The sequence below is a fragment of the Cherax quadricarinatus genome, chromosome 88 (assembly GCF_038502225.1).
Source record: "Cherax quadricarinatus isolate ZL_2023a chromosome 88, ASM3850222v1, whole genome shotgun sequence".
NCBI lineage: Eukaryota > Metazoa > Arthropoda > Malacostraca > Decapoda > Parastacidae > Cherax > Cherax quadricarinatus.
Genome location: NC_091379.1, coordinates 7,911,751 through 7,933,891, shown reverse-complemented (window position 1 = coordinate 7,933,891; position 22,141 = coordinate 7,911,751). Strand labels below are relative to the sequence as shown.

At 39.1% G+C, this 22,141-nt stretch overlaps 1 protein-coding gene across 8 annotated transcripts in view; it reads right to left on the bottom strand.

Moving 5' to 3' along the window:
- Pkn (serine/threonine-protein kinase N) overlaps positions 1 to 22,141 on the bottom strand; it is a 792,491-nt gene that overhangs the window by 454,991 nt on the left and 315,359 nt on the right. For all 8 annotated transcript variants that reach the window (XM_070103966.1, XM_070103967.1, XM_053790731.2 and 5 more), the window contains one exon: positions 18,339 to 18,502. In XM_070103966.1, coding sequence (XP_069960067.1) covers positions 18,339 to 18,502 — 164 coding nt within the window. The remainder of the gene's footprint in view (positions 1 to 18,338; positions 18,503 to 22,141) is intronic.

Sequence of the window (22,141 nt, the reverse complement as noted above, 5' to 3'; positions counted from 1 at the left end):
ATTGGCTTTATAAGGGCCATAAATGATTTCTGTGTCTGTTCAATCTCTGATATCTCTCCTGCCCTGAATGGAGCTGCCAGCACCCAACAATACTCTAAATGAACCCTCAAAACATTTAAATAGTGTCACCACTGGCACTACATCCTTTGTTAAGAAAGTTTTGATTGTCCATATGATAGGAGAGAGAAATAAGAGTGATAAGAGAAGGATGAGCAGAATGCATATTGGAGAATTGTGGGAAGGACCTCCACACTGTACTTCACTGGCAACTAATTAACAAGCTACAGACGTTTACTAGGAAATACCTGTAGTCGGCAACCCGGACACTGGCTAGATTTCCAATGACTGCCTGATCAATCTATTACTACATGTGGCCTGCAAGCCTACATGCCAATCACAACTTGTGTGATCCAGCAATGTGTGGAGAAATAAGTTTGCTTTTCCCTTAACCCTTCTACTCTTATACTGGTAATATTTGATATATCTACTGGTAGGAGCTTGAAGCACACACAGTAAATATCAAAAAAGAGGTAAAAGTTCTTAAGACGACTGAGTGAGCTTTAGAGATATAAAGGAATACCTTAGATAAAGGAAGCAGAGAATGTTCTTAAGAGAACTGAGTGAGGTTACTCTGCAGATATAAAGGAATACCTTAGATAAAGGAAGCAGAGAATGTTCTTAAGAGAACTGAGTGAGGTTACTCTGGAGATATAAAGGAATACCTTAGATAAAGGAAGCAGAGAATGTTCTTAAGAGGACTGAGTGAGGTTACTCTGGAGATATAAAGGAATACCTTAGATAAAGGAAGCAGAGAATGTTCTTAAGAGAACTGAGTGAGGTTACTCTGGAGATATAAAGGAATACCTTAGATAAAGGAAGCAGAGAATGTTCTTAAGAGGACTGAGTGAGGTTACTCTGGAGATATAAAGGAATACCTTAGATAAAGGAAGCAGAGAATGTTCTTAAGAGAACTGAGTGAGGTTACTCTGGAGATATAAAGGAATACCTTAGATAAAGGAAGCAGAGAATGTTCTTAAGAGAACTGAGTGAGGTTACTCTGGAGATATAAAGGAATACCTTAGATAGAGGAAGAAGAGTGATAGTGAGATGGACACCACAATGATAAATAACAAGGTGACTTCTCAATATATTTTATGACCCAACAAGAAGCTTCATAACAACAAACTGTTGACACTACACATGAGGAAAAATAGAGAGCAAGTTGTATGAAAAAGTAACATGAAATTGAGAGGTTGAAAGAATTATCAAATAAATGGCTGCTCGAGTTCAACTCTGGCACATACAAGGTGATAAGGATGGGAAACCGTACTTCTGATGAGTTTTGATCATTTTTTTTATTCTCAGTTATGGACCAGGTTCGTCTGGTGCTTGCCTGGTCAACCAGGCTATTTCTACTGGTGGTCCACTGGCCTACACATCCATCACTACCATCACTAGACACTTGTCCAGTTTCCTCTTGTTCAAGCAGTGTTTCTGATATCTTCAGATAAGATGTTAAATAGTCTGAGGCCATGGATGTTGATACAGTGTTATCTTATTGTACCCACGGTGCCCCTGCTTTTCACTGGTTTTATTTTACACTTTTCCCCATGTCTCTCACTCTGAGAACAACCAGAACAACCCTAGATAGTCTGGTGACTGCTAAATGCACTTTGAGGTCCTGACTTGTCCCAAGTGGAGATGAAAGGATGGTTCAATTACCTTGTCAGTGTTTTTTTTTTTTATTAACACACTGGCCGATTCCCACCAAGGCAGGGTGGCCCCCAAAAAAAGAAAAACTTTCACCACCATTCACTCCATCACTGTCTTGCCAGAAGGGTGCTTTACACTACAGTTTTCTTCTTCTCTTTTTAAGTAAATGTTTACAGGAGAAGGGGTTACTATCCTATTGCTCCCGGCATTTTAGTCAGTGGTAACCACTCCATTCAACCAGACTTTTATTTTTCCAAGCCGTCAGCTTGCATGTATTACATATCAGCTGAGTGGATAACTTACATTTTTACAAATAGCAGTAATAATACATAAAGGCAAAATCATGTTGTGATACACCAAAAGAAAATGAGGAACCACCATGAAGACTAGGGAAGGTTAGCTTAGGTAAGGTTGTGCAGGAAACAGGACTGTGTTTCCTGAAGTAGGTCTTAGTTATATGACCCACCACTGGAGCTTTTGGTCATCTGACTTACCTCTCCACCCATTTTAAAAATTTACATTAGTTAACTGAAGAAGGTAATAAGATGTTAAAACCAATATCCACAGCTTAGTGTCACTGACTTGACCCCCCACACTGCTAAGCCAGCATACAACACCAGTTTGCAGGATCTAAGATTGACAAGATGACAAGTAATCATCAGGGTCCTTTGTAAACAAGATAACACAAGGAAAAGAATGACATCTTCAAGATAATAGATACATGTTCATTTTTTTTTTTTTTTTTTTTTCAACAAGTCGGCCGTCTCCCACCGAGGCAGGGTGACCCAAAAAAGAAAGAAAATCCCCAAAAAGAAAATACTTTCATCATCATTCAACACTTTCACCACACTCGCACATTATCACTGTTTTTGCAGAGGTGCTCAGAATACAACAGTCTAGAAGCATAAACATATAAAGATACACAACATATCCCTCCAAACTGCCAATATCCCAAACCCCTCCTTTAAAGTGCAGGCATTGTACTTCCCATTTCCAGGACTCAAGTCCGACTATATGAAAATAACCGGTTTCCCTGAATCCCTTCACTAAATATTACCCTGCTCACACTCCAACAGATCGTCAGGTCCCAAGTACCATTCGTCTCCATTCACTCCTATCTAACACGCTCACGCACGCTTGCTGGAAGTCCAAGCCCCTTACCCACAAAACCTCCTTTACCCCCTCTCTCCAACCCTTTCGAGGACGACCCCTACCCCGCCTTCCTTCCCCTATAGATTTATATGCTTTCCATGTCATTCTACTGTGATCCATTCTCTCTAAATGACCAAACCACCTCAACAACCCCTCTTCTGCCCTCTGACTAATACTTTTATTAACTCCACACCTTCTCCTAATTTCCACACTCCGAATTTTCTGCATAATATTTACACCACACATTGCCCTTAAACAGGACATCTCCGCTGCCTCCAACCGTCTCCTCGCTGCTGCATTTACCACCCAAGCTTCACACCCATATAAGAGTGTTGGTACTACTATACTTTCATACATTCCCTTCTTTGCCTCCATAGATAACGTTTTTTGACTCCACATATACCTCAACGCACCACTCACCTTTTTTCCCTCATCAATTCTATGATTAACCTCATCCTTCATAAATCCATCCGCCGACACGTCAACTCCCAAGTATCTGAAAACATTCACTTCTTCCATACTCCTCCTCCCCAATTTGATATCCAATTTTTCTTTATCTAAATCATTTGACACCCTCATCACCTTACTCTTTTCTATGTTCACTTTCAACTTTCTACCTTTACACACATTCCCAAACTCATCCACTAACCTTTGCAATTTTTCTTTAGAATCTCCCATAAGCACAGTATCATCAGCAAAAAGTAACTGTGTCAATTCCCATTTTGAATTTGATTCCCCATAATTTAATCCCACCCCTCTCCCAAACACCCTAGCATTTACTTCCTTTACAACCCCATCTATAAATATATTAAACAACCATGGTGACATTACACATCCCTGTCTAAGACCTACTTTTACCGGGAAGTAGTCTCCCTCTCTTCTACACACCCTAACCTGAGCCTCACTATCCTCATAAAAACTCTTTACAGCATTTAATAACTTACCACCTATTCCATATACTTGCAACATCTGCCACATTGTTCCTCTATCCACTCTATCATATGCCTTTTCTAAATCCATAAATGCAATAAAAACTTCCCTATCTTTATCTAAATACTGTTCACATATATGCTTCAATGTAAACACCTGATCTACACATCCCCTACCCACTCTAAAACCTCCTTGCTCATCCGCAATCCTACATTCTGTCTTACCTCTAATTCTTTCAATTATAACCCTACCGTACACTTTTCCTGGTATACTCAGTAAGCTTATTCCTCTATAATTTTTACAGTCTCTTTTGTCCCCTTTCCCTTTATATAAAGGGACTATACATGCTCTCTGCCAATCCCTAGGTACCTTCCCCTCTTTCATACATTTATTAAACAAAAGTACCAACCACTCCAACACTATATCCCCCCCTGCTTTTAACATTTCTGTCATGATCCCATCAGTTCCAGCTGCTTTACCCCCTTTCATTTTACGTAATGCCTCACGTACCTCCCCCACACTTACATTCTGCTCTTCTTCACTCCTAAAAGATGGTATACCTCCCTGACCAGTGCATGAAATTACTGCCTCTGTTTCTTCCTTAACATTTAAAAGTTCCTCAAAATATTCTCGCCATCTACCCAATACCTCCATCTCCCCATCTACTAACTCCCCTACTCTGTTTTTAACTGACAAATCCATATTTTCCCTAGGCTTTCTTAACTTGTTTAACTCACTCCAAAATTTTTTCTTATTTTCATTAAAATTTCTTGACAGTGCCTCTCCCACTCTATCATCTGCTCTCCTTTTGCACTCTCTCACCACTCTCTTTACCTTTCTTTTACTCTCCATATACTCTGCTCTTCTTATAACACTTCTGCTTTGTAAAAACCTCTCATAAGCTACCTTTTTCTCTTTTATCACACCCTTTACTTCATCATTCCACCAATCACTCCTCTTTCCTCCTGCCCCCACCCTCCTATAACCACAAACTTCTGCCCCACATTCTAATACTGCATTTTTAAAACTATTCCAACCCTCTTCAACCCCCCCACTACTCATCTTTGCACTAGCCCACCTTTCTGCCAATAGTCGCTTATATCTCACCCGAACTTCCTCCTCCCTTAGTTTATACACTTTCACTTCCCTCTTACTTGTTGTTGCCACCTTCCTCTTTTCCCATCTACCTCTTACTCTAACTGTAGCTACAACTAAATAATGATCCGATATATCAGTTGCCCCTCTATAAACATGTACATCCTGGAGCCTACCCATCAACCTTTTATCCACCAATACATAATCTAATAAACTACTTTCATTACGTGCTACATCATACCTTGTATATTTATTTATCCTCTTTTTCATAAAATATGTATTACTTATTACCAAATTTCTTTCTACATATAGCTCAATTAAAGGCTCCCCATTTACATTTACCCCTGGCACCCCAAATTTACCTACTACTCCCTCCATAACATTTTTACCCACTTTAGCATTAAAATCCCCAACCACCATTACTCTCACACTTGATTCAAAACTCCCCACGCATTCACTCAACATTTCCCAAAATCTCTCTCTCTCCTCTACACTTCTCTCTTCTCCAGGTGCATACACGCTTATTATAACCCACTTTTCACATCCAATCTTTATTTTACTCCACATAATCCTTGAATTAATACATTTATAGTCCCTCTTTTCCTGCCATAGCTTATCCTTCAACATTATTGCTACTCCTTCTTTAGCTCTAACTCTATTTGAAACCCCTGACCTAATCCCATTTATTCCTCTCCACTGAAACTCTCCCACCCCCTTCAGCTTTGTTTCACTTAAAGCCAGGACATCCAGCTTCTTCTCATTCATAACATCCACAATCATCTCTTTCTTATCATCTGCACAACATCCACGCACATTCAGACTTCCCACTTTGACAATTTTCTTCTTCTTATTCTTTTTAGTAATCTTTACAGGAAAAGGGGTTACTAGCCCATTGTTCCCGGCATTTTAGTTGACTTTTACAACACGCATGGCTTACGGAGGAAAGATTCTTATTCCACTTCCCCATGGATATAAAAGGAAAATTAATAAGACCAAGAACTATTAAGATAAAATCAAAGAAAACTCAGATGAGTGTGTATAAATAAATGTGTACATGTATGTGTAGTGTGACCTAAGTGTAAGTAGAAGTAGCAAGACATGCCTGTAATCTTGCATATTTATGAGACAGACAAAAGACATCAGCAATCCTACCATCATGTAAAACAATCACAGGCTTCGTTTTACACTCACTTGGCAGGACGGTAGTACCTCCCTGGGTGGTTGCTGTCTACCAACCTACACAGGTCATGATTTGTTCCCAAGCAAACAACACAGCAGCAGATGTAACAGACAACACAGCAGCAGATGCAACACAGCAGATGCAACAAACACAGCAACAGATGCAGCAGCAGATGACACATTACACAATACAGTAACAGCCACAGCAAACAAAGTGGCAGATGTCACAGCAAACTCAGCATCACATGGCACAGCATCAAGGTAAAACAAGTACAATTACAGGTACTATAAAAGAAAAGGCCGCACCTAACAAAGACTTGACTGGCACACTGACTCAACACTGTTTCCTTCTCTTCTGAGAATCATGATAGCAACACATGGTTACGAAACACAGTGAGTAACTCAACACTATCTTCTTCACTGCAATGCTCATGACCACTGCCCTCACAATTATACTCATAACCACTGCCCTCAGTGGTCATGAGAATATGTAGTTGTGAGGGCAGTAATTGACAAGCCATCTTTATAACAAATCGAAAGTGTTGTACAAGTGTCTTATTCACCAACACTTGTCGGTACTGTATAGTATTAAAGGTAATGGTGCTCTAATATAATAGTCAATAATTTTCTCAACACAGAAAACCTTCAGAAAATGACGCAGGGTAATGGGCTCGATATGGCACGAGTTGTTAATGTCCCTATAAAACCACCAGGAAGACACAGCTGAGTAATGTGTCAGAAAATGAACACTTTAAGATGAATATAGCTTGGAGGTCAGTCACAATAATCACACTAAAATAACACACACATGAATAAACAGATTAGAAAAAATATATCAAAACAAATAGAATTCAATAAGATTACATAAAACACAAACATTAACAAGTGTACACACACGTACACACACACACACACACGTGCACATGTACACACACGTACACACACGTGCACATGTACACACACGTACACACACACATACACACACACACACACACACACACGTGTACACACACGTGTACACACACACACACAATGTGCTCACAATTCAGTATTGCAGCAATAGTGGCAAGGGTGCAAAGGTTGAAGCTAAACTCATCGATGAGTTAGAGATATGTGAGGAAATATAACTTCTGTCTCAGGGTAGAAAAAAAAAGTAAAACTAGCAGGATGAGCAAGAGGAAGGAAAAATTTTATGCACAACTTTAAAGAGGCACATGAATTTCCCTCTCTCCTAATATCATGTTTGTTTTTACCCTATAATCTACCTTGTCCATAATTACTACCACATTTGTCTGCTTTCATAAGGTGAAGTCCAGGATCTTTCCTTAATTCATGGTATAACTTAACAAATCTTTGATGACAGCTGTGTTATAATAATGTTGGTAGAATTACCGACAATAAAGGATCTAACCAGAGCAAAAAGCACCATGAACCAGTCAACGCAGGGGTTTACACTATACCCTGTGGAGGCTGCGACAAGATTTATGTAGGTGAAACAGCAAGAAAGCTCAACACCCGCCTCAATGAACACATTTATGCATGTAGGAACGATAACTTGAACAACGCCTGCGTACGCCATAATTCCACCAATCATCTCATGAAATTCAGGGATGCCCAATTAGTGATCAAAGAAACTAATTTCCACAGACTCAGGTGCCTTGAATCAGCACTAATAGCTGTTTCTAATACAATTAAAACAAAGGCAGCTTCACTATCTCTGAAGTCTTAGCAAGAATCCTCCTGAAAACAGTAAACCCTGCCATCACATAGTCTCTCCTGTTATACTACACAAGCACATTACAGAGAATGAACAGTGAAACAGGCTGCCTCTATCCAGCCTCCAATAGAAATATTTGTCTAACCTACTTTTATGTTACCCAAGTAATAGCTTTTATATCCTTTTACTCATGTGCAAGTTAACTGTTCTACAATATTGTATTACTACTACTACTACTTGGAGTGGTTGGTGCAATTATTTAATAAATGTATGGAAGAGGGTAAGGTACCTAGGGATTGGCAGAGAGCATGCATAGTTCCTTTGTATAAAGGCAAAGGGGGCAAAAGAGATTGCAAAAATTATAGGGGGATAAGTCTGTTGAGTATACCTGGTAAAGTGTATGGTAGAGTTATTATTGAAAGAATTAAGAGTAAGATGGAGAATAGGATAGCAGATGAACAAGGAGGCTTTAGGAAAGGTAGGGGATGTGTGGACCAGGTGTTTACAGTGAAACATATAAGTGAACAGTATTTAGATAAGGCTAAAGAGGTCTTTGTGGCATTTATGGATTTTGGAAAAGGCATATGACAGGGTGGATAGGGGGGCAATGTGGCAGATGTTGCAGGTGTATGGTGTAGGAGGTAGGTTACTGAAAGCAGTGAAGAGTTTTTACGAGGATAGTGAGGCTCAAGTTAGAGTATGTAGGAAAGAGGGAAATTATTTCCCAGTAAAAGTAGGCCTTAGACAAGGATGTGTGATGTCACCGTGGTTGTTTAATATATTTATAGATGGGGTTGTAAGAGAAGTAAATGCGAGGGTCTTGGCAAGAGGCGTGGAGTTAAAAGATAAAGAATCACACATAAAGTGGGAGTTGTCACAGTTGCTCTTTGCTGATGACACTGTGCTCTTGGGAGATTCTGAAGAGAAGTTGCAGAGATTGGTGGATGAATTTGGTAGGGTGTGCAAAAGAAGAAAATTAAAAATGAATACAGGAAAGAGTAAGGTTATGAGGATAACAAAAAGATTAGGCAATGAAAGATTGGATATCAGATTGGAGGGAGAGAGTATGGAGGAGGTGAATGTATTCAGATATTTGGGAGTGGACGTGTCAGCGAATGGGTCTATGAAAGATGAGGTGAATCATAGAATTGATGAGGGAAAAAGGGTGAGTGGTGCACTTAGGAGTCTGTGGAGACAAAGAACTTTGTCCTTGGAGGCAAAGAGGGGAATGTATGAGAGTATAGTTTTACCAACGCTCTTATATGTGTGTGAAGCATGGGTGATGAATGTTGCAGCGAGAAGGCTGGAGGCAGTGAAGATGTCATGTCTGAGGGCAATGTGTGGTGTGAATATAATGCAGAGAATTCGTAGTTTGGAAGTTAGGAGGAGGTGTGGGATTACCAAAACTGTTGTCCAGAGGGCTGAGGAAGGTTCGTTGAGGTGGTTCGGACATGTAGAGAGAATGGAGCGAAACAGAGTGACTTTAAGAGTGTATCAGTCTGTAGTGGAAGGAAGGCGGGGTAGGGGTCAGCCTAGGAAAGGTGGGAGGGAGGGGGTAAAGGAGGTTTTGTGTGCGAGGGGCTTGGACTTCCAGCAGGCATGCATGAGCGTGTTTGATAGGAGTGAATGGAGACAAATGGTTTTTAATACTTGGCGTGCTGTTGGAGTGTGAGCAAAGTAACATTTATGAAGGGGTTCAGGGAAACCGGCAGGCCGGACTTGAGTCCTGGAGATGGGAAGTGCAGTGCCTGCACTCTGAAGGAGGGGTGTTAATGTTGCAGTTTAAAAAAGAAAAAATACTACTTCTACAACTTATATCACTATTACTACTACTACCACTAGTATTGCACCTCACTCTGAGCCTATATATACCCTCTGTCTCCAAGTACCGTTTGTAACGACTTGACAAAGTTCCTGAAGAGCGAAACGTTGCCACAATAAAAATGTCACATTAGTTGCACTTGTGTCCTTTTACTTTACAGACAGTTGTGTTGTAAAGGTCTGAGCGAAGTTATACCATGAATTAAGGAAAGATCCTAGATTTCACCTTACGAAAGCAGACAAAGCAAATGTGATAGTAATTATGGACGAGGTAAATTATAGTGGAAATAAAATAACATTAAAAAACAGGGGAACTGACATGCCTCTTAAAAGTAAACAAGACTGTGTCCACGAGCCAGGAAGCAACACAAGTACTTGACATTTATACTTTTAATGTTAAAACAGTGACACACTCTTGAGACTTCCTAAACACACCAGTCTTTACATGATAATATACAACTCTTAATTTTTCTTAGGTGCCAAGCAACACACAAGACTTCAGCACTTACTACACATCACAAAGAAACAAACACAGGACTACAGCACTTACTACACATCACAAAGAAACAAACACAGGACTACAGCACTTACTACACATCACAAAGAAACAAACACAGGACTACAGCACTTACTACACATCACAAAGAAACAAACACAGGATTCCAGCACTTACTACACATCACAAAGAAACAAACACAGGATTCCAGCACTTACTACACATCACAAAGAAACAAACACAGGATTCCAGCACTTACTACACATCACAAAGAAACAAACACAGGATTCCAGCACTTACTACACATCACAAAGAAACAAACACAGGATTCCAGCACTTACTACACATCACAAAGAAACAAACACAGGACTCCAGCACTTACTACACATCACAAAGAAACAAACACAGGACTCCAGCACTTACTACACATCACAAAGAAACAAACACAGGACTCCAGCACTTACTACACATCACAAAGAAACAAACACAGGACTCCAGCACTTACTACACATCACAAGACTCCGACATTAAATACACATCACAAAGGAAGAAAGAGGCAGCAGCAACTAGAAGTGGTAAGAACAATGGTGTTCTGTTAATGATGAACTTGCTTACTTACCAACACAAATGATGGAAAACTATAATACTGATCTTCTCTTTGTTCCAAGCTATAGTTGATATAGCTACTAGCTATATTAATAGCTTCACTATTATAGCTGTTAGTAAGATTTATATCATTATTATAGCTACGTTACAATAATAACTGTAGCTGATGGTTATTTCTATCTACCCTGGTATTACAGCTGCTAGTTATGTATCTATCTACCCTGGTATTACAGCTGCTAGTTATATATCTATCTACCCTGGTATTACAGCTGCTAGTTATATATCTATCTACCCTGGTATTAAAGCTGCTAGTTATACTTCTATCTACCCTGGTATTACAGCTGCTAGTTATATTTCTATCTACCCTGGTATTAAAGCTGCTAGTTATATATCTATCTACCCTGGTATTACAGCTGCTAGTTATATATCTATCTACCCTGGTATTACAGCTGCTAGTTATATATCTATCTACCCTGGTATTACAGCTGCTAGTTATACTTCTATCTACCCTGGTATTACAGCTGCTAGTTATATATCTATCTACCCTGGTATTACAGCTGCTAGTTATACTTCTATCTACCCTGGTAAAGTTTGTCAAGAAACAGGACAAGTGTTTCCTGACATGGGTCTTAATCATATGATGACCCACAGTTGGAGCTTATAGTCATCTGACTGAGGCCTTCCACTGACTTACCAGTCCACCCCTTTAAAAACTGAGGTTATAATTATAACTACCAAAGCTCAGTCAGGGAGTATCAGACTTCTGGAACACAGAAACATCTGCAGACAGAATAACCAAAACAACGCCTGTGTCCAACACAGAAATAAATGTGGGCACTTATTGAAGTTTAACAAAGCACAACTTGTCATCCATGAAAACAAGTGACAGAGGTGAATGTTGCTAGAAGTTGCCTTGTTTGGCACAACTGACACTATCCCACAAAGGTCTGGAAGCTTAAGTGTTTCCAAACTTTTGGCAAAAAGATTGTTATCCACATTAGGATCTGCTATCACATGACCACACTGTGAGCATGGAGAAGCTACACAGGTGTACTGGCCCATGCTAGACAGGTCCTGCTGGACTCCAACTTCTCTGCTTCCTTGCATATTTGACCAACATATTTTCTGCCATTTAACATACCTCCCAACTCACTTCACTTCTGCTTAAGGTCATATGCACTGTACACTATATATTAACTTACTTTACCTTACTTATGGTATCTGTGATCCAACCATCCACACCAACACACAACCATCCACACCAACACAACCACCCACACCAACACATCCACCCACACCAACACACCCACCCACACAACAATCCACACCAACATACCTACCAGCATAATTTCAGGTAAAAGCAAACATAAGAACCCAATATGCTAGTGAATCACCGGACATTACTCACGTCATCAAGAGATAAGACACATTAGACATAGTATCACAGGCAAGACTGTAACTACATCCTGACAGCTGTGACATTTCCAGGAGCAGCTCCGCAAGTTTTATACAGGATGAGCTTATGGGTGCCTATCTGTTTGGAAACGGGGACTATAGGAATTGTCTTGAATAATAATTCTTCTTACTATTATTATTATTATTATTGGTGCCACCCTTCTGTGGCACCAATAATAATAATAATAATAATAAAAATAATAATAATAATTGTAGGTAGTAGGTTGCCAGACAGCATCTGCCCAGGGAGGTACTACCGTATTGCCAAGCGAGCGTAAAACTTAAGCCTGTAATTGTTTTACATGATGGTAGGATTGCTGGTGTCTTTTGTCTGTCTTATAAATATGCAAGATTACAGGTACGTCTTGCTACTTCTACTTACACTTAGGTCACACTACACATACATATACAAGCATATATATACACACCCCTCTGGGTTTTCTGCTACTTTCTTTCTAGTTCTTGTTCTTGTTTATTTCCTCTTATCTCCATTGGGAAGTGGAACAGAATTCTTCCTCCGTAAGCCATGCGTGTTGTAAGAGGCGACTAAAATGCCAGGGGCAAGGGGCTCGTAACCCCTTTTCTTGTATAAATTACTAAATTTCAAAAGAGAAACTTTCGTTTTTCTTTTTGGGCCACCCTGCCTTGGTGGGATATGGCCAGTTTGTTGAAAATAATAATAATAATAATAATAATAATAATAATAATAATAATAATAATAATAATAATAATAATAACAATAATAATAATAATACACCTACCATCCGACTTACGACTGAGTTCGGTTTCGAGAAACCAGTCGTAAGTCGAAATGGTCGTAAGTCGAACTTTACTACTGAATATCAACATGACATTTTTGTAATGACTTTATTTTATTGTTTTATTTTGGTATTTCATGTTTTACTTTACTTTTAATGCTGTTAGTACTGTATTTTATACTGTAAGGTTTAGGATAAACACTGTGTACAACACAAACACTTGTTTATTTCCTAGAAATTTGGCATAAAAAACATGGTCCTAAGTCGAGCAGGTTGTAAGTCGGATGGTAGATGTATACTGTATACACCGTAAGTCATTTTTTGTACCATACAATAAAAAAAATCAAAATTTCTGTGGAAGTACAACTGAAGATATAATACTGTTGAATACTTTGTGAAAATGTGTAAATTTCTACAAATCAAAAACTCCACAACACATACATAGCATCCTTCAAAGATAAACGAGCAAATATCATTGCATTTAAATATTATCACCATACAGAGAGTTTTCATGAGCAGTGTTTATATACATCCATATGTTCACTCAAACTTGATGCACATACATACACAGAAGATATTAAGCAGTACATAAACATCACACACTGTGATGACATACACCAATAATAATGGTTGAAGAACAGTGGTAATTACTGATGCCAGGAAAGATTCACTTACCTTCAGTTGCTGTTATTAATGCCATTTAACATTAACTTACCTTTGGATGTTGGAGAGCATGTTACATGAAGCTGCCAAGAACAAGCAAGGATATACACAAAGTTTGTAGTAAAGGTAGATCAAAACCCTTTTGTCAAAACAGTAGAGGAGAAAAAAAGAAAAAAATCAATGGATCTGCAAGTTATGACAAAGGCTGTTTCCATAAAACAGCCTTTGTCATAACTTTTATCTGAAAAGCACTAAACCCCTATGGGTCATATTGCACTGTTTGCATTGGTAAGAAAGGCACTATGTTTGCAGGGAACATTTTATTATCACATTTTGTCTAGGACCAAACTTGATCAAGTACTTTATACAAAAGCATACAGATATATTGCCTTAAAAGGCAACTGAACACCCTGAGATCAGGCTTGGGGCAGGTCACAAGTGAGGTAATAAGGTCATGGGGAGAAAGAGAGAGAGAGAGAGAGACAGAGAGAGAGAGACAGAGAGAGAGAGACAGAGAGAGAGAGACAGAGAGAGAGAGACAGAGAGAGAGAGACAGAGAGAGAGAGAGAGAGAGAGGGAGAGAGGGAGAGAGAGAGAGAGAGAGAGAGAGAGAGAGAGAGAGAGAGAGAGAGAGAGAGAGAGAGAGAGAGAGAGAGAGAGAGAGAGAGAGAGAGAGAGAGAGAGAGAGAGAGAGAGAGAGAGAGAGAGAGAGAGAGAGAGAGAGAGAGAGAGAGAGAGAGACAGACAGACAGACAGAGAGAGAGAGAGAGACAGACAGAGAGAGAGAGAGAGACAGACAGAGAGAGAGAGACAGAGAGAGTGACAGAGAGTGACAGAGAGAGTGACAGAGAGAGTGACAGAGAGAGAGACAGAGAGAGAGATAGAGAGAGATAGACAGAGACAGAGAGAGACAGAGAGAGACAGAAAGAGAGAGAGAGAGAGAGAGACAGACAGAGAGGGGGTGGGGGGGTCAAACAGTATGCATATATAGGTATCAATGTGCAGAAAGGGAAAAGATGGTGGATCAGGTCCACAGGTTATATAACTTGTGTGGATCTGTCAGTATGTACATTTTCTTTGTTTTGTCTGATAGTGTCTCATAAATAAATAGTGGCTCCTTTCATAATTCTGTATTTGATTTTGTCTTGATACAACTACAGTGCCGCACACCCAGTAGTTCATAATGTGTGAGTGAAGATTATGGTGAACGATCCATGTGTTTCTTGTATCATCCATCCTGTAAGCATGTGTGTGTTCCTGCAGGTAAGTCTGAATGTCATGCTCTGTTTTGCCGATGTAAATCTTACTACTATGTACATCCCACACACAAAATGCTGTGAACCCCTGAAGGTATGGTACTCTTGGGTCTGTGAGGTCTAGTAATGTCTTTGGTGCTTGGCTTTGCAGAAGGTCGGGGATAATAGCGGAGGCAACCTCTTCTGTGGGGAGGGCAAGACGATGATCAACGTTAGCGTTTCCTGAGTGATATGGACAAGTAAAGTTTTCCTTTTACAGGGATGGATGATGTGTAATGGAAACTTAAGGGAGGTGATGGAAGCTTCAATATATTTCTGTTTCTCTTCAGTGATTCTTTAACAAACTCTGAGGCTTGCACTAAGTACTTTCAGGGTTTATGAAGAATTCTTTGAGAAGGAACAAAAATATTGTACATCAAGGGTGCCTTCACAGAACAAAGTCTCACTGCATTGTTCATTCCTGCTCATCCACATCACTCCCAGAGAAACAACTAACATTGATCACTGTCTTTACATGTTGCCTCTGCTATCACACACACACACACACTCTCTCTCTCACACACACACACACTCTCACACTCATACTCACACTCACACACTCACACACACACATTCACACTCTCTCACACACTCTCTTTCTCTCTCTCACACACTCTCTTTCTCTCTCTCACACACTCTCTCTCACATACACACACACACTCTATCTCTCTTTCTCTCTTCCATAAAGAAAACAAGGACATCTGTCATAACCAGCAAAACTACGAAAGACTTCACTAAACCTCACAGAGGCAAGAGCACCACTGCTGCAGGTGTTTATAATTTCTGTGTGGGGGATATAGCAAAGTTTATATCAGTGTGAAAGGGCGTGACCTTCAGACTCGCCTGAAGGAACGCAAATATGCTTACAGAATGGACAAAATAAGAATTCCGTGCATCACCCAGTGCAATCTACAATCACAATTCGTGGACTACGAAGCAGCACTAGTTGTATTGAGAAAATCAATCACAGGATTCTGAAAGCAGGCACTATTCATACATCTGATACTAGAGAACAAAACAGTGAATATAGCACATGCCACTCCTCACATTGTATATGGTGTATATACTGTAATAAAGATATTTCTTGTTGACCTGAACACGTGCCTCCCTTTATTCCAAGCACAAAAGTACATAAATAAGTATCAGCTGATCTGTCTTTCTCCCCACAACCTCACTTGTGACTTCTCCCAAGCCTGACCTCAGGGCTGGAATTTTCCTTACAAGACCGTGTATCTGTGTGTTTTTGTAAACCTGCTGACGTCCAGTCCTGGACAAAATGCTGTAATAAAAGTTCCTCTGCAAACACAGTGGCTTTCCCATTACCTGTCACCTTATGCATTTATTTACCACTGTTTAAGTTGGAAAAAATCTCATGTGTCTATTGTCCACTGACCTGACAAAACTGACCATCTTAAGATACAAATACAGTGGACCCCCGGATAACGATATTATTTCAATCCAGAAGTCTGTTTGGGTGCCGTTAAAGACCGAATTTGTTCCCATAAGAGATATTGTGAATTAGATTAGTCCGTTTCAGACCCCCAAAAATACACCTACAAAAGCACTTACAAAAATACACTTACATAATTGGTCGAGTTGGGAGCTGATTGTTATGCGGGGGTCCACTGTAAATTGAAATTTGCAGATCCACTGATCATCTTTATCCTTTATTATTTATTAACTATATATTAAAAAAAATCTGCAGAACAAAGCAAACTGAAATGTGGAGGAGGCAGTAAATCATGGTTAAATGATTACAAAAAAAAATATAAATGGGCTAGATTTTCTTAAGGAGCAAGACGGAGCCTAGCCTAGCGTATGTCTGCTGACTATGTGTGCCCTGATCTAGACTCAGGAACTCTCGGCGGAGTTGACGGCCTAGGCAGGGGCATTCAAGTCATGTGAGACCGTATAGCAGTTAGATAGGAACTCATATAGGTGGACCTGAATACACATTACTGACACAATCAGTATTTTGCAAGGCACATATCTGGCAGATGAATCTGATTATGATTTTAAGTTAGGACTGTCCAACTAGTAATTCATATAAACATGTATTTTTATTTACATCTATATACATACACACCCATCTAGGTTTCCTTTTATTTTCTTAATAGTTCTTGTTCTTATTTCCTCTTATTTCAGTGGGGAAGTGGAACAGAATTCTTCCTCCGTAAGCCATGCGTGTTGTAAGAGGCGACTAAAATGCCGGGAGCAAGGGGCTAGTAACTTCTTCTCCTCTATATATTACTAAATGTAAAAGGAGAAACTTTCGTTTTACCTTTTGGGCCACCCTGCCTCGGTGGGATATGGCCGGTGTGTTGAAAGAAAGAAAGAATCTGATTATGATTTTAAGTTAGGACTGTCCAACTAGTAATTCACATAAACATGTATTTTTATTTACATGTATATACATACCCTGCCTCGGTGGGAGACGGCCGACTTGTTGAAAAAAAAAAAAAAAAAAATACATACACACCCATCTAGGTTTCCTTTTATTTTCTTAATAGTTCTTGTTCTTATTTCCTCTTATCTCCGTGGGGAAGTGGAACAGAATTCTTCCTCTGTAAGCCATGAATGTCATAAGAGGCAACTACAATGCCAGGAGCAAGGGGCTAGTAACCCCTTCTGCCATTTAAATTATTAAATGTAAAAATAAGATAATCTTTAGAGTTTTCTTCTTTTTCAGGTAACCCGGTCTCGGTGGGAGACATCTGGAATGTTAAAAAAAAAAAAATGTTTCTTTATTACTGGATTTGATCTACAGATTTTTTTTTTTCCCAACAAGTCGGCCGTCTCCCACTGAGGCGGGGTAACCCAAAAAATTAAAATTGAAGTGTCTGAAAGGAAGCATATTATATTCTGCAAGCATTTTATCCATTTTTTCTTTAATGGCTTTTTTGAGTAATTTTACAACAATGCTTACTAGTAAGACTGGTCTGCAAGTCAAGTCAGTTATGCTATCTGTTGTACATATTGGGACATTATGTGCCACTTTCCATTTATCTGCCATTGTACCCTGTAATGAAATGTCAAAAATTTTAAGAAAGCACAATCAGGTTCAATCCAAGGAAGGGGATGATAAGCCCATTCCTTGGATCAGAAGCCCTTGACTCTCATCAAGGCATCCCCCTTGAGGGTAAAAATAATATTAATTGATATGTACATATAAGAAATGTACCAAATGGTCTCATGTGTGAGGGCATTATTTTAGTGTTGGTTTAGACCATCTTCCTCCACTACATACAATATTTCTCAAAGATTCTGCCATTTCATAACATTTAATGCCAACATCTTACTAACACCTCCACTATCTCAGCTGAACAAAATTCACCGAATCTTGAATCTCTGTACTTTCTTTGAAGAACTGTAAAAAAGAGCATACAGCATTTGCAGAACAAGAAAGTTGATAAGAAATCAAAATTCTGTGAGTGAAAATGATAGAGAGGAACACTCACTTCCTGTAGATATTTCTTGTCAGCTGCAACTTTGTTAGCTTGCAGCATACGAACTGCATTCTTGGCTCCCTCCATACACCGACACTCGACGTGTAGCCGGTGAATTAGCTCTTCAATTCGAACATCTACAGGAGTTTCTAAGTTGTACTTGTTGGCTGCCTCGCCTAAAAATAAAAAAAAAAAAAAATAATATATATATATATATATATATACATATATATATATATACATATATATATATATATATATATATATATATATATATATATATATATATATATATATATATATATATATTTATATATATATATGTATATATATATATATATATATATATATATATATATATATATATATATATATAGATGTCCTGTTTAAGGGCAATGTGTGGTGTAAATATTATGCAGAAAATTCGGAGTGTGGAAATTAGGAGAAGGTGTGGAGTTAATAAAAGTATTAGTCAGAGGGCAGAAGAGGGGTTGTTGAGGTGGTTTGGTCATTTAGAGAGAATGGATCACAGTAGAATGACATGGAAAGCATATAAATCTATAGGGGAAGGAAGGCGGGGTAGGGGTCGTCCTCGAAAGGGTTGGAGAGAGGGGGTAAAGGAGGTTTTGTGGGTAAGGGGCTTGGACTTCCAGCAAGCGTGCGTGAGCGTGTTAGATAGGAGTGAATGGAGACGAATGGTACTTGGGACCTGACGATCTGTTGGAGTGTGAGCAGGGTAATATTTAGTGAAGGGATTCAGGGAAACCGGTTATTTTCATATAGTCGGACTTGAGTCCTGGAAATGGGAAGTACAATGCCTGCACTTTAAAGGAGGGGTTTGGGATATTGGCAGTTTGGAGGGATATGTTGTGTATCTTTATATGTTTATGCTTCTAGACTGTTGTATTCTGAGCGCCTCTGCAAAAACAGTGATAATGTGCGAGTGTGGTGAAAGTGTTGAATGATGATGAAAGTATTTTCTTTTTGGGGATTTTCTTTCTTTTTTGGGTCACCCTGCCTCGGTGGGAGCCGGCCGAATTGTTGAAAAAAAAAAAAAAAAAAAAAAAAATATATATATATATATATATATATATATATATATATATATATATATATATATATATATATAGGTAGTAGGTTGGTAGACAGCAACCGCCCAGGGAGGTACTACCGTCCTGCCAAGTGAGTGTAAAACGAAAGCCTGTAATTGTTTTACATGATGGTAGGATTGCTGGTGTCCTTTTTTCTGTCTCATGAACATGCAAGATTTCAGGTACGTCTTGCTACTTCTACTTACACTTAGGTCACACTACACATACATGTACAAGCACATATATACACACCCCTCTGGGTTTTCTTCTATTTTCTTTCTAGTTCTTATTCTTGTTTATTTCCTCTTATCTCCATGGGGAAGTGGAACAGAATTCTTCCTCCGTAAGCCATGCGTGTTGTAAGAGGCGACTAAAATGCCGGGAGCAAGGGGCTAGTAACCTCTTCTCCTGTATATATTACTAAATGTAAAAGGAGAAACTTTCGTTTTTCCTTTTGGGCCACCCCGCCTCGGTGGGATACGGCCGGTGTGTTGAAAGAAAGAAAGATATATATATATATATATATATATATATATATATTGTAGGTAGTAGGTTGGTAGACAGCAACCACCCAGGGAGGTACTACCGTCCTGCCAAGTGAGTGTAAAACGAAGCCTGTGATTGTTTTACATGATGGTAGGATTGCTGATGTCTTTTGTCTGTCTCATAAATATGCAAGATTACAGGCATGTCTTGCTACTTCTACTTACACTTAGGTCACACTACACATACATGTACACATTTATTTATACACACTCATCTGAGTTTTCTTTGATTTTATCTTAATAGTTCTTGGTCTTATTAATTTTCCTTTTATATCCATGGGGAAGTGGAATAAGAATCTTTCCTCCGTAAGCCATGCGTGTTGTAAAAGTCAACTAAAATGCCGGGAACAATGGGCTAGTAACCCCTTTTCCTGTAAAGATTACTAAAAAGAATAAGAAGAAGAAAATTGTCAAAGTGGGAAGTCTGAATGTGCGTGGATGTTGTGCAGATGATAAGAAAGAGATGATTGTGGATGTTATGAATGAGAAGAAGCTGGATGTCCTGGCTTTAAGTGAAACAAAGCTGAAGGGGGTGGGAGAGTTTCAGTGGAGAGGAATAAATGGGATTAGGTCAGGGGTTTCAAATAGAGTTAGAGCTAAAGAAGGAGTAGCAATAATGTTGAAGGATAAGCTATGGCAGGAAAAGAGGGACTATAAATGTATTAATTCAAGGATTATGTGGAGTAAAATAAAGATTGGATGTGAAAAGTGGGTTATAATAAGCGTGTATGCACCTGGAGAAGAGAGAAGTGTAGAGGAGAGAGAGAGATTTTGGGAAATGTTGAGTGAATGCGTGGGGAGTTTTGAATCAAGTGTGAGAGTAATGGTGGTTGGGGATTTTAATGCTAAAGTGGGTAAAAATGTTATGGAGGGAGTAGTAGGTAAATTTGGGGTGCCAGGGGTAAATGTAAATGGGGAGCCTTTAATTGAGCTATGTGTAGAAAGAAATTTGGTAATAAGTAATACATATTTTATGAAAAAGAGGATAAATAAATATACAAGGTATGATGTAGCACGTAATGAAAGTAGTTTATTAGATTATGTATTGGTGGATAAAAGGTTGATGGGTAGGCTCCAGGATGTACATGTTTATAGAGGGGCAACTGATATATCGGATCATTATTTAGTTGTAGCTACAGTTAGAGTAAGAGGTAGATGGGAAAAGAGGAAGGTGGCAACAACAAGTAAGAGGGAAGTGAAAGTGTATAAACTAAGGGAGGAGGAAGTTCGGGTGAGATATAAGCGACTATTGGCAGAAAGGTGGGCTAGTGCAAAGATGAGTAGTGGGGGGGTTGAAGAGGGTTGGAATAGTTTTAAAAATGCAGTATTAGAATGTGGGGCAGAAGTTTGTGGTTATAGGAGGGTGGGGGCAGGAGGAAAGAGGAGTGATTGGTGGAATGATGAAGTAAAGGGTGTGATAAAAGAGAAAAAGGTAGCTTATGAGAGGTTTTTACAAAGCAGAAGTGTTATAAGAAGAGCAGAGTATATGGAGAGTAAAAGAAAGGTAAAGAGAGTGGTGAGAGAGTGCAAAAGGAGAGCAGATGATAGAGTGGGAGAGGCACTGTCAAGAAATTTTAATGAAAATAAGAAAAAATTTTGGAGTGAGTTAAACAAGTTAAGAAAGCCTAGGGAAAATATGGATTTGTCAGTTAAAAACAGAGTAGGGGAGTTAGTAGATGGGGAGATGGAGGTATTGGGTAGATGGCGAGAATATTTTGAGGAACTTTTAAATGTTAAGGAAGAAACAGAGGCAGTAATTTCATGCACTGGTCAGGGAGGTATACCATCTTTTAGGAGTGAAGAAGAGCAGAATGTAAGTGTGGGGGAGGTACGTGAGGCATTACGTAAAATGAAAGGGGGTAAAGCAGCTGGAACTGATGGGATCATGACAGAAATGTTAAAAGCAGGGGGGGATATAGTGTTGGAGTGGTTGGTACTTTTGTTTAATAAATGTATGAAAGAGGGGAAGGTACCTAGGGATTGGCAGAGAGCATGTATAGTCCCTTTATATAAAGGGAAAGGGGACAAAAGAGACTGTAAAAATTATAGAGGAATAAGCTTACTGAGTATACCAGGAAAAGTGTACGGTAGGGTTATAATTGAAAGAATTAGAGGTAAGACAGAATGTAGGATTGCGGATGAGCAAGGAGGTTTTAGAGTGGGTAGGGGATGTGTAGAT